General features: G+C 36.1%; 1 protein-coding gene across 1 annotated transcript in view; it reads left to right on the top strand.

Annotated features, from left to right (window-relative positions):
- LOC306949370 (dipeptidyl peptidase 4-like) overlaps positions 1 to 14,199 on the top strand; it is a gene marked incomplete at both ends in the record, with an annotated part of 37,946 nt that overhangs the window by 1,384 nt on the left and 22,363 nt on the right. Inside the window, 8 exons of the mRNA XM_079539234.1 lie at positions 6,041 to 6,139; positions 6,554 to 6,648; positions 6,771 to 6,845; positions 8,880 to 8,932; positions 9,031 to 9,103; positions 10,213 to 10,333; positions 10,716 to 10,876; positions 12,833 to 12,936. Of these exons, the coding sequence (XP_079395360.1) occupies positions 6,041 to 6,139; positions 6,554 to 6,648; positions 6,771 to 6,845; positions 8,880 to 8,932; positions 9,031 to 9,103; positions 10,213 to 10,333; positions 10,716 to 10,876; positions 12,833 to 12,936 (781 nt within the window). The remainder of the gene's footprint in view (positions 1 to 6,040; positions 6,140 to 6,553; positions 6,649 to 6,770; positions 6,846 to 8,879; positions 8,933 to 9,030; positions 9,104 to 10,212; positions 10,334 to 10,715; positions 10,877 to 12,832; positions 12,937 to 14,199) is intronic.

The raw sequence follows: 14,199 nt of genomic DNA, 5'->3' as shown, positions 1-14,199 counted from the left end.
AGTCAAAGAATTCGGTACATGAGACTGAATAGTTCTACTCTAAGTTACCTCACTGCTTCTCTACACGTAATGCTATGCTGCATATTACTGAAAATCAGATGGGTTGTCTTCTTTCGTAGACTGAATCCTTTTGCAAGAGAAGAGGCAGCAATTTAGAGTTGTCATTCAGTTTTATAGTAAAAGAAATTAAAAAACAAAATTGAAAAATCACCTCTGCTGCGTGAATTACAAAATATCACCCATCCTGGCTTGTGTTACTTTGTCTATTGTAAAAGAGCAGTGTGAATGCATGTCTTCTTACACATGGCTTAAATTAATGGATGACTAGAGCACCTAGGTAATAAAATAAGGATAAAGTAAATACAGAGAGGGAGAGGTCCTGTTTTGCAAATTTGAAGTTCTGACTTCCCAAATCAGGCTGGTTTTAATATTTGAATAAAACTGTAATTAAAGCAAGTTCAAGAACTTTGAATTTTTGACTGAAGGGTGTTAAAGCAATGTTTTCTGTTAGCTTAGAGTATACTGGTGGTGTACTTATAATTAGCTCTTCACAGGTGAGAACACTTAGTCACTGGCAGTTTGATTGCGTTGTCCTTATGCACAAACTAAGGTCATGCAAGTCAGCTGAGTACGTCTTCTGGGTCAGTATAGGGACTTGACTGAGTTCAGAATGAAAGGAGGTAAAACTGGGAGAAGGTCCAGCAACTCACGTAATTGACAATGTGAAATCAAAGTCAGCTCTTATAAAAGCAATTTTAATTGTTGCCAAATCTTTATTTCATCCCAATGGTTCAAGCATTTTGCAGAAGGTGAAAATTATTATTCACATACATAAATATACTGGGTTTGAATTTCTTACCATTGGCCTTCTCCCTGCCATTCCTCTATGTATTTCATAAGTTTAGTAGTCATGCAATGCAAAATTTAGCTAGATAAATGGGCTTAAGTGCTATAAAAGAACTTGAAATTTTGCCACTACAGAGGAAGTCAGGTTCATTGGCTAGATGATAAGCCACAGAAGGGAAAGGTTATTTCTGTTTCTTCTCTTGCCCCAGTTTAACAATGGTAAACACTTCATAATAAATTTGCATCCCTAAGCTCTTCAGCTCAGAACAGTGATAGTACAAAATTCCATGCTGTGTGTTCATTTCAAAAAGTTCCTTTCAAAAGTAATGCCTCTTATTTATTTCTATGGAAATCACAACAGATAAAAAGAGCACCATAGCGCTCATTGATAGAGCAAATTCTCAGCTACAAAACACTGTTTTTCATCACAATTACCACCATTAGTTATGCATTTTTGCCAACAATGAACAAGAGCTCTTCATTTCATAGTGAGACAGCTGTCCATGGCCATTTGGAACATGACTTGTCTTTCACATCGAACTACTGAAATGCACCACCCACCACCTCACTGTGCTGACATCCACTGTTTGGTCTCCGTAAACATCTTCATGCACACTTCCATGTCAGGCACCATTTTGTCAGACTACCCTTCTGCTGCCATCTGTCACACAACAACAAAATGTAATGGAATATTGGTGAGAAATTTCAACCTCTACAGCCATACCACAACCATCTCCCTCTGACATTATGGACCTACATAATAAAATAGGAAGTACTTTTGAAGTAGCCCCTGTATTTTTACAACCTTACCTCAAAGAGTTTAATCCCAAAAGAGACCCAGAAGTCAAATTTGCAGTCAGATGATGAAGACATTGTTATGCCTTGAGAAGTTCTTTAAGAGGTGAATATAGTAACAACTGTTTACCTTGCAAGGCATGAGTATTTATTTAAAAACATGGTTTGTCTGCTCTCAAATAATTTTTCTGTTTACTTTTGCTTCTTCCATTTTTTCCTTTTATAATTTTCTATACAAAAGGCAGTTCAAAACATCCAGTGGCTGTACAGCATTTCCTCTTCTCTAACAGTGTTGTCATTATGGCTCTGGAAGGCCAGGAGTAGAAGGAAGAGTAGCCAGTGCTGAGTAGAAAGGAGACTGTGTTATATTTAGCAGACTGCTGCCCTAAGGAGAAAGCCACAGACAATCTTACAGTGTGGAGAGCTGTACAACAGTCTAGTCTAAAACCATGTTCCTGTACTGGAGATTTAACTCCCCAAGGGTAAAATATTGACAAAATGATGTGAAATGTAATTCTTAGGTGATAATGTGCTTGTCTCCTGTGCTCTGTTAAAAGTAATGTGCCCGCTCCTTTGGTTGGTAAAGCACAGCAGGTTCTGGGAAGGTTAATAACCCTGAGGTGCCTGAGAGGACTTGATGAGTTTGACACCTGACTGATGAGTTAGGTATTACTAGTGGCTGGGAAAAAGCTAACACAAATAGAGATAAGGGTTATTGGCTGCAAAAGTCCAATGACTTTTTGTCATCCTGGATTTCATAATGAAGGTCATTGGGTTTGCTGAGACAGCTTCTTGGTTCAAGGACTCAAAAGAGATGAGGTTGCATATCTTCCTGACAGTTTTGTTAATGTGTAACTGAAAAGAAGATGAAATGAAAGCCTCCAAATAGCTCTCATTGTTCCTTTGGGAATGGTTACATATCAACACTTACCCTGTTTATCCTATCTGTGATCTGTCCTGTGCTAAGCAGATTTGTAGCTGGATGGTGTGGAGGAGTATCTATTGCCTATGTCAACACCTTGCTTGCAACTGAAAAGGATGCTTAAAAATATGAAGCTGTCTGGCTGATATGTAGCTCTCATATTTGAAGACCTATGCCACAAGATGAATGAATCTGGCAGCTGTAATCTGTACCAGTTTTCTTGGGAATAGGAAATATTTTATTACCACAATTTTTGGAAGGCCTTCAGCTTAAGGATGTTTAGTGAGGAAGCAAGAAAATATCTAAGTGAATTTTAATCTATGGATTAGAATTGTATCTTTGAAGTAGAATCTCTGTGAGTCTGGGTTAAAAAATTAAGGTTTAGATGAGAATCTTATTTTGTATGTACTTAGAAGGACAATGTATAACCTGTGAATGGTAGTTAATTCTACAAACTTCACTTTACATTTCTTTACTCAAAGTCATGGATGAAATTCTCTAAAAAGTTGCAAGGTGGAGATACAGTAGATTAATCAGGCCATTGAAAATATACTGTGTACTTGTCTGAGAAAACGCTCTTTTCATTTGAATACGACTGCCGTAACTGTTTGTCTCTCCATTTTTTTTCATGCATCTTGCACTGCATTGCAGAATCCATATTCTCAGCGATGCGTGTGGCTATTCTACTTAGTGAAGACAAAGAATAGAAATGTTTTCCTGCTATGTGTCTTTGGCTTTCTCTAGCTGTCATTTAACTGAATTATCTACTTTAATTCAAATGTTGAGTAATGCATAGAAACAAATTTACCAACAGTTGGTTGCTATGTCTAGAACACTTCTATTTCCTTAGTTTGCACGAGATGTGGCAACTTGGAGAGAGCTACCAGAGCTATTAACTACAAAGTTAATGATTGCCTCTCTCTGAGGAAGTCTCCGCAGCCTTGGTGACAGCTGGGTGAACTGCCCTGGCTGATGTCACTGTTCTGCTGGTATTCTCTTGGATCAGGCTTCTCTTCTGAAGGTGTAATAAAGTTTCTGTTATTAGTAGCTTTACAGGTTTCCTTTGCTTTTGGGCTGATTACATCCTTTCCTGCTCTTTTGCATTGCATATAGAAATTTAAACAATGCATTCACCAAAAGTAATTTTAACAGTTTTAATTTTGGATATGATGATTTGTCATGGCACAAACTTCACACAGCAGTTGAATTTTTATTTCCTTTACTCCTTACACCTACAGAAACAAACTCTGAGAAGATACATGTTTACAAAACAAAAAACAAACAAACAAACAAAAAAACTAAGAAAAACACTGAAATTGAAAGAATACTATTTATCAACTTTGTATGAACATTCCTTACATAAATGGTTAATAGCCTTCTCTCTAGAATGTTTTACTCTAAATTTTTGTTATTGTAACAGGTATTAAGATGTACATATTTCTAATATATCACTATGACAGTGGGTAAATATGCATGTACTGCTCAGGGGGAGTTTTAAGGGTAGATAGAAAGAGCAAGTCATTTGGAATTTAGAAAAACAGTCCCTGTCTGGAAAGAAAGAAAAATAGAAAAAAAATGGAGATGAGAGAAAATTCAAGTTTCACAATCTCTTTGAGGAAGAGAGAAAGAAGAATATATATATACATATATATATTACATATACATTATATATATATAATATATATATATAAATGTTTTTGAATGTCAACAAGTAATTCATTTTGTAAAAAGCCCAGGTGACGCTTTTTTGGGGGGGGTACAACGTGTTTTGTTGTTACTGTTGTTGTTCATTTTTTGTTTTAAATGGAGTCTAAACCAAAACAAGCAAAATGCAGAATAAGATACATGCAGTAAAAACATAACCGTAGTGCTCTATCTCACAAACTAAGAAAATATTCCAACTAAAACTTTGATGACTATACCAGTACAGCTTGGCGTTTCATATTCAGTTACTATGTGGAAGGTGTTGACAGAAAATGAAATTTTAATTTTACACACAGCCAAAAAATCTTAATGGTGGCCTGATTTTTAGTAATGAGACCTTAACAAAATATGGATGTCACCAGGGAGGAAAAACATTCAGCAGTTTGGAAAAATCCCTAAACCTGTTCAACAGCCACCTGTCTTAAATTGCTCCTCCTTTTCCAAGAGAGAATTTCATTGCTTTCTGAAGTCCCTCTAATTGAAAGTGACACTTACTCAATTAGGAAGAAGAGAAGTGATATTCCCAACTAGACAACTGTGCATGAATATCAAATACACACTTGTTCATAATCCATCAAATTAAATATTCAGTTAATATAGAACAATTAACCTGAGAATTTAATATTCTCGTGGAAACATAACAAGCAAAATATCTAGACTTGTGACACTTTTCAGAATAGCCAAATCTCAGATGGAAATGAGCAAGTAATTGTCTTAATCTTTGTTAGACTAAAAGCTTTGGCTGTTAAGGCTCTTGACTTTCACTACAGCAATGGCTCTCCAGGCTGTGCTGTATATAAGTAACGTACTTATTGTTTGGAAATAAGAGTAAAACCATAGTAGCTAACATAAATGTCTTCCTGTCATGTTCCATATGTCACACTTTTTCAACTTGCAGAAAGATTCCCCACAGCAATCTTGTGAGGTGGGCTTTTTTTGTTCTCACTCCCTTGTACTCTTTTTCTTCTTCTGCATATTAAAAGAGGCTGTCTGTTTAAAAGTATCTGAACAGACTGGAAAACTCAGAATTGATGGTGGTGGGTTATCATCCCAACTGATTAGTCTAAACACCTGTGTTGGATTGTTTTTATCAATTGTTTATATCCTGGATTTTTTGATTTGTTCTGCTAATAACTGGGGGGGAAAAAAGGGGAAAAAAAGAAAAAAGAAAAAAGGTAATACAAGTTGAAATAAAAACTGCTTTCCTTCTTGAATGTGTAGGTTATATGAGGGTGGTTTTTGGTGTTGCCTTGTTTATTTTAAAAAGGCAGAAGGAAATCAGGGAGAGAATTGCACATCTCAATTTCAATATATATGTTTATGTGTGTATAAAAGTACAATGTACTTTTGAAACCTTTTATATCTTGGAAAAAGTTGCTAGGGCACTGTAAAACAGAAATATTTTCATAGATGTTGGCTGTGTCACACAGTTGTTGATGACAAATCTCCTAAGTTTAGCTGGGTTCAGTTTCACTTAGTCCTTTCATAGTAGATCAGGTACTTGGTTTTAATTTTGCAGTCAAAACACTAATGTCAAAGCAGACATTATGATACTTTGATAACTTAGTGGAAAGCCGGGTAGCACTGTGATCCTTTTCCTTTCTGACTGTTGGATTTTTTTGTGCTTTCTCCCTGCTGGCAGTTCATAGCTGGTTAGCTAAAGCACATTAGTTGCCAGTAGCAAAAGACACTTAGCTTCTTAGCCTGACTATTAAGATGTGGTGGAAAATGTTGTATCAGCATCAAAATCTCTCTTCTTTCTCTTTCTTCCAGAAAGTACCCCTGAGTCTGATTCACGAAGAACATATACCCTAGAGAATTACTTGAACGATGACTATGTGTACAAAACACATAATTTGCAATGGATTTCAGGTAATTTATTTTTACACTTAGCATGTGTATTAAAAAAATGTACTACTGTAAATACACAATACTCAGAGATGACTAATATATCCTGAAAATACATTAGATGCTTAAATAGCCTTATTACAAAACAGTGCAGGGCTCAAAGAGCTGTGAATTCTTTTCTGTAGATATGTGTTAGTGCTTGTGGCAAAATATGTTCTCCTATTGCTAAAAGTACCCCAAGAGAAAAAGGTCCCAGAAAGTTGAAGATGTGAGCCCAATTTTGTTAACAGTGCTATAAGCATCCTTTAATTACAAAAGCTGGAAACAGAATATTGACCAGAATTTTAATTTTATTTCCTGCTTCAAGAAATAGCGGAGAAAGAAGTGAGTGATGTGCATTTTACTTATTGTTTATTGGCATCTCTCTTGCTCTTTTAGGAAATCAATATCTACATGAAACACCTAATGGGAACATTCTACGTTTCGATGCTGAAACTGGAACATCCTCAGTAGTCTTGTTAAATACAACATTAGTACGTTGACTTATATATAATATGTGCAATCTTAGAGGAAGATTTTATATTTAATACCTTTTCTTCCTCAACATTTCTCTGGAATTAGTGCTTAACATGTTCTCTTTGCCTCTTATTGACAGAGCACATATGAGGCAACAACAGCTATATTGTCCCCTGACCAGAGGTTTGCTCTTCTGCAGTACAAGTATGAAAAGGTACAAATGCACTTAATTTTTTGAGAATGAAACTGGGAAGTAAAGGTTTGGAAATAATTGAGCAAGAAGATGCTGAGAGTTGCAAGTAGAGTTTGCAGAGGCTGAAAGATTTTGAGAGAATTATTTAGAAGAATAAGATGGATATCTGTATAGTAACACTGAAGTCTTAACAGACAGGAGGAGGAGGAGGAGGAAAGATTACCGTGTTGAGTGGTGTTGAGTAAAGGCATCAGGCTTGGAAACTACAAGAGAAGGGTATTTATATTATAGAAGGGTGTTCTATAATTCTATGACTGAATGAAGAAGCTAAATTAAAACTTAGTGATTGGAAAGATACTACAAGGGGAGTGAAGCTGGAGGGTTAACCAGAAAGATGAACTAGAAGAGTAGATGGGTGTGACATCCAAGGGGTTGTGTGAGTGAGAACAGATGTATGCATATGCTTGTATATATATGGTATGTATGTATGTATGTATGAGCATGTTACACTGACAGCATTGTAGCAGCAAGCCTGAGGTTTTAGGACACAGGGTTTGAAAACTGAGGTGAAAGAAAAGTCCTGTGTGGTTATAGGCTATCCTCTTGCACATGGTGTGGGCTCAGGTGTCCTAGTTTGCTGCTCTCAGCAAGTATTTGGAAAGCCCCCAGCGTAAGTGTATCATCTTGGCTTGGTGCTGAATAAAGTAACAAAGGTCAACTCGCATGTATGTCAGTTGGCAAGAATCCCTGGACCTGTGTGCCTCCAGAGGAGAGAACAGAAGCCTAATAGAGGTGATAACTTGTCCTGCAGTGTGTGCACTGAGGAGCTAGTAATTTCATTGTTTTTTTATTCCTTTTTGTTTTTATTACTGGAGAGATCTGCATGTTTTGTTTGTAAAAGGCTCTGTGTACAAATACTTAAAGGCTGTGTTACTAAGCTCCCTTTACATGTTCTGGCAAAGCAATCCAAGAACACCTGTCTCAGTGTTCCAGCTGCAGTCCAGTCACCACAAGTCAGTCACCACTTTTCTACAGTTTCAGCTTCTTTGCTGAGTGCAGCTAGGCCATTTACTTTCTGTCTTTCTAAATTGTTCAGAATTGATTCTTTTTTCTGCATTATTAGTGGTGATTAAAAGTCTTATACTTTTCCAGCTACCCTAGACATCCCCTCCACTTGTGATTTATTATTCTATGCTATTTTATTTGCTGTAGTCATAAAATTTAACTTTAATGCTGAAACAGTCTTTTAACCTTTATATAGTAGTATGATTGGAAGTTATGTTGTTATTAATCTTAATCACAAAAAAAACAGTAACGAAATGAATCACAAAGATGTGGATGCTTCTTATATAACAACCATCTGGTTGTGTAGTACTAAGATATTGTTTTATATCCTCATATTTTCATACAAATCTTCAAGAACTACCATAGAAGGTAACACTGTTGTAACATATCAACACCAAGAATTAAAACAAACTTCTTCAGCTCCTCATCTAAATCTAAATGACATATTCCTCTCAATAAATGCCCACAGTGGCATAGGTTTCAAGAGGAAGGTTTCTGAGAAATAAGTTTTATTTCTCTGACAATATGGATGAGAATATGAATCCTGGAACTAGAGGAACTGCTACAGAAACAGTGCTGGAACTTGAGAGCACTACTAAAAAATAGAATGCCAAGTTAAACAATACACCATGGAAAAGGAGGCAGAAAACAGTTGTGCCAGTAAGGCAGAAGGAGGAGGATTAACTGTACATAGCTGTGATAGTCTTGCCATAAAGTTTCAAGAATTTCTGAAAATCTGCAGAATTTCTGGCCTCTGTATCTCTGCCCTTGATCAGTGATCGGCTTCTGTCATAGTAACTAAGTGATGACTACAGAAGGACAGTGTTTCTTCAGTTTTCCTTTAAACCATACAGAGAATTACTGCCCTTATAGGTTCATTGTGTTACATCTATCTCAAGTGAAAGTATGAGGAGGATTTCAGAAGTTTCAGTGGTAATTGAAGCTGTAAGAGATTTTTGTTTTCTTAATATTGAACTAATTCTCTTGCAGTTGTGGAGGCATTCCTACACAGCTTCATATCACATCTATGATTTCAATGCAAGGTTAGTAAATTTTGCACAAGATGTAATTTTAATAGTATTTGCAATGAAGTGGCATTTTACTGATTTGTTTTATTTGTATCTTGTTTCTTTATTTCCAGAGCCATCTTAGATGATGCACTGCTACCTAATGACACGCAATATATATCCTGGTCACCCGTTGGTCACAAACTGGTTAGTAAAGATAATCTAAACTTATACAGCCTCTTCTGTAGCCATGACAGAGTAGCTCACATAAACTATGTCCTAGGGGTTTGGGGGCTTTCCTACTTCCAGGTAAAATACCTGAACATAGTTTTCAAAATGGCTGTTGGAAATACTCAAACTTTCCTCTATGTCATGTTCTGTTCTTTGCTGAAAAGACATTCCTGAAAGCAGTATGCTCCCAGTATTTTGCACAGGAACTTAGTATTTTTACAGTAGCAAACAGTAGCTCATCTCTTTCAAATCAACATATCTTTGCAATATCATTACAGCTGTCTATACATTCACCACTGTGGTTTTTATCTCTTAAAAAGAACAATGAAGTTTTATTTAAGGATGACTTTAACAGGGATTAGAGGAACAAAATCATCTTGTGTGCTCTTTCATATTGTCCTTATTTTCCTTTTCTCCTCCCTAATCCATGACAGCTTTGATAGCTACTGTGTTTGCAAGGCTGTTTTGGATCTGACCTAAAGAGCAATCACAGTAGTATATGGTGTTTAAGTATTCTTATTCCTTGTCATGGATTATGGAGCCCAGCAATAGATGCAAAGAATGTTGAAAAGAAATTGCTGCATCTCAGAGAGAAGCTCTGGAATAAGAATGTGCTATTCAGTCGCTAAGGGGAAAAAAAACAAAGACATTTTACTCAGAAATACATTATCTTTGGAGATCTGTTAGCAACATCAAGACATTTATCAAGGTTTTACCAAAATATTCTTGATTTTCCTTGAGGGACAAATGAGTAAAAAAAAAAACCAACTCCAAAAATAAACTTGTATTTCAAAGGAAAATTAATGGCAAGCTTTTTTTGATGCAATCATAATGTCATTTAAAACAACTGTTCTGAGGGTTGGATTTTTATTTTTTATTTTTTATTTTTTGGCATCTCAGCTTAAGTTCAGTTTGTTACTCTTGATTTGTATTAGTACTTCATGTATAAGTATCAATGAAGTTTGGACAAATGCAAATTTAAAGGACAATTTTTGTCATCAGTAGTAAATGTAAATATGTCACTAAATATGGCATAGAGAGGAAATAGGATTTACTCTAATAGTCATCATAATAATATTTTGCAGGCATATGTTTGGAATAATAATATTTATATAAAAGCTTCACCAACAGCAGCACCTGTGCAAATCACTAGCAATGGAGAAGAAAATAAAATTTTCAATGGAATACCAGATTGGGTTTATGAAGGTAAGTACATCAAGCACATTTTTCTTTGCATTTCAATGTAAAAATTTGTTTTTTTTTTTAATATTGATTTTATTAAAATTGCTTTATTTACTGAAAAATTCAAAATTAATGCAGATCTGCATTTTTAGCAGAAGCATTTATCACTGTCTGGGCTTTATGCCTGGTCAGTGTAGGTATCTAGGAACAGAAATTAGTTTTAGCTTCATGTGATAGATAATGAGCACCAATCTTTCTCTCATTTCAGAACTCCAGTAAGCACTCTCTGCTTTGGTATATTAACTTCAATTTAAAAAAAACTTATTAAAAATTTAATAAGAATATTACTTCAGATATAAGAGCCAATTTATCAATTATAAATTAAATGCTTTTGCATCTCTTTCAGAGGAAATGTTTAGCAGCCATTCTGCTCTGTGGTGGTCTCCAAATGGCAATTTTGTGGCATATGCAGCATTTAATGATACAGAAGTTCCTGTTGTTGAGTATTCCTTTTATTCTGAAGACACCTTGCAGTATCCTAAGACCATTAGAATCCCTTATCCCAAGGTCTGTGTTATTTATTTAACATGTTTATTCTGCAGTTTCATTAAGGGAGTAGTCTCATTTAATCAGTTTCTGCTAATGAAAATATTGTCTGTCTCTCCTCAACAGCTTGCTGTGATTACCCTTTCTGAAATCAACAGCATCTGGCAATGTTAAAGTATTTATTATCTCTAGGGGAAAGGAAAGGAAAAAAAAAAAAAAGTTTTTCTTTTTCATCACAGAAGTTTTGAGAGGTGACAAGTAGACGTTGAGATAAAAAGAGCCTTTCAGTAAATGCATTTGGCATACACACATTGTGTTAGGCTTGTGCACTGTACTGTGTTTGTGTAAATGGAATCTTCTTCAAACAGTCGAGTAATTCTTAGTTGTTGGGTGCTTCCTATGTTGGGAAGAGGAAGAAAACACTGACATAATTTCTTTGTTCACCCTGAAGCTCTTTCAGTTTTTGCTGTAAGTGAGAACTTCAGTGCATGCAGATCCTTCTTCCCTCCACATGACTGTGTGCCCACTGCTCATGGCACTGTTGGCACTGGGATAAATGATGTGAATGTTGGAGTACAGCATGCTGCCAACAGGTCCTTTCAAACATTCCACAGAGGGAGGATTAAATGTTTATTCCATGTTTTCCCTAGATTTAACTATTGAAGTTACTTGAATCTACCTGTGATTTTGATTTAGTAGAGTGATAGAGCAATAGATGTAAGACAAATTTAAGTACAAATTACACTTTGAGTACAACAATTGCACTGTACCTCTGAATCACAATATAAATGGGATTCTTATTAGTGGTCTCTATGAGAAGTTCACTGCTGGAATGCTGGTCATCCCGTTTGCCTTGAAGTAATATGTAGTCTGAAACCAGCTTAAGCCCATCTTTTTGTTCACTGTTTTGGTTTTTACATTCTGTGTTGGACAGACATATATATGTATCTCCCCCTATGCCAGTCTGGCCAGCTCAGGAAAATTCTTGTATTCTTGATTAGCTGGGGCAGAACAGCTGGTAGAGCCAGCTGATTGCAACTGACAAAACTGCTTACCTGGAGTAAAAGCCAAACTCCAGTCCCCTTTGTGCTGAATTCAGCTTTCTTTGCAGCAGCTGTGCTAGGTCACCCCCCTACCCTTCCCTGATCTCCATGATCACATTGCTTTTGCCTATCTCCTTGGAGGCTCCAGTACAGGTTCTCACTGGTGGTCACAGTAAGCAGCTGGGCTCGCTACAGTAGGCAGCTGGGTTCGCTGCAGTAAGCTCAGGGACTGTGCCCTGAGTGTGCCACCTGTGAAGAGGCACAGGTGTAGCAGGCGTGGAGAGAACTGCCAATTTAAATAGCACCTTTTATTACAGACCCTTCCAGTTTGGAGTATTGCTTATTTCTGCAGATGGGTGAGCTACAGCTGCTTAACTGTTACTATGAGGATTTAGCTGGCTAGCTTCAATTTCTAGATCTAGAGAAGTCCTTTGTGACAAAGTAATTTTGCTGTTAGTACATATCAGTGCTACATTTAAAAACAACGGAGTCCATGTGGCAGCCACAGCTTTGATTACATTATAGGCAGCTGTTATACAATCATTTAAGGCAAGGTGTTCGTTTCCATGAAGAATCACTTTTCTCCCTGTTAGAGTATTTAGAATATTTATACTTTTCTCCCTGTATTTGATTCTCTCCTAGATAGTGTGTAGCATCTGAGGCAAGATGCAGTCAAATACTGCTGCGGGTACAGGAAAGCCTATGGATGTTTATACATGTAGCCTTTCATATCTAGAAATACACAGCTAATGCTTTTTAAAGGTAATTTATGTATCAATCCTAAGAATTGCATTTAGGAACTTGTCTTCTCATGTGTCTGAAGGTAGCTGGTTATACCTGTCTGCAGTGATTTCTTCATCTATAATTTCAGTCTTTATTTTTTTCCCCCAGGAATATTCTTTCTTTGAAATTACAATGAAACATTTTATTTTAGGCAGGAGCTAAAAATCCAACAGTGCAATTCTTCATTGTGGATATCCAAATGCTCCCTGATTTTAACACTACTGAAATTTCTCCACCTGCAGAAATAAAATCAGGGTAAGAAATTTTGATTAAATGCTTGTATCTTTCTTTTGGTGAGAGTGAGGAGCTTTTGTGTGTGACCACCCTACCTGCTGTGTATATTGTCCTTTTACCAAGTCAAGCAGCCCTGGTAGCAACAAGATTTACCAGAGAAAATCTGCTCAGAGATTATCCTCCTAGTGATTATATATAGATAGCATATTCCATGTATGTTATATTCAGAATGTGACAAGTTCTTGGCTCATCACACTCAGTGGAGTCTAACTATGGTGAAGTCATTTCACAGTACAACTTTAATATGAGCAAGTTTTGGTATAATCAAATTAAAATGTATGTATTCCAATTCACTGGGAAGAAGAAGAAGAACATGAAAAAAACCTTAATGGAAAGTGAAGATTTAATTTCATTGGAAGCAGACTCCTTGCTAAGGCAAGGTATCGTGGTTGTCTTCTGATTTATACTTAAAATGTTTGTTTTCTTTGGAAATACAGTGAAAACCAGTGCTTCTCAAAGTTAATTGAAAAATTGCATTTCTCAAAATGCACAACATGATGTAAATGTATTCTGTAAAGAGCAACTAAATGGATTCAAAATGCATGCATACAGAATTTGGTATCCTACATCATGTTGGTTTGTTGTTTATTTGTTTGTTTTTCCTATTTTAATGCTATTGTAGCAACTTTATTTATTTTTAGAGTTTTGTACTTAGGAAGATGTTGGGTATGAATGCACAGGTTATACTGATAAACTTCAGAAAAAAAGCAAAACAGGTCTGTCAGCTTGTGCACAGAACTGCATTTTGTAAGGGAAGACCTAAAAGATTGGAATTTTGATGGTGTTCCATATCTGTCCTCACAGCAGTATAACATCTCTGTGTTAACTGAGATATAGATGTTTTTATGGATTTTGATCTTTACCTCTTTATTTTTCATGGAAATCTCCCCAAATCTAGAATGGCCCTGATCTGCTGCTTTAATATGGTATACAAAACTTGTTACTGATTTTGCATGAGAATGGCCAGTATGAAGCCTATGCCACATTCAGATGCCACTTTTATCTTCCTGGGCATTGAAGACTCTTGCTGGTTAACAGGAGGATGAAGGCAATGGATGTTTCTTGTCAAAAATGATTTACCCAAAAAAATAAGGAGTCCTCATAGTAGAGGATTCTGGATAGTAATTGCAGGAATATCCTTTCTAAGCAACAAATGAGGAAGGGCAGTGCAGAATTTCTGTAATGTACGTTTTGAGTTAATTTCAAATTAATTTACTTTTTCAC

The sequence above is a fragment of the Tetrao urogallus genome (genome assembly GCF_951394365.1).
Source record: "Tetrao urogallus genome assembly, chromosome: 8".
NCBI lineage: Eukaryota > Metazoa > Chordata > Aves > Galliformes > Phasianidae > Tetrao > Tetrao urogallus.
This window is presented reverse-complemented; position numbering and strand designations above follow the sequence as displayed.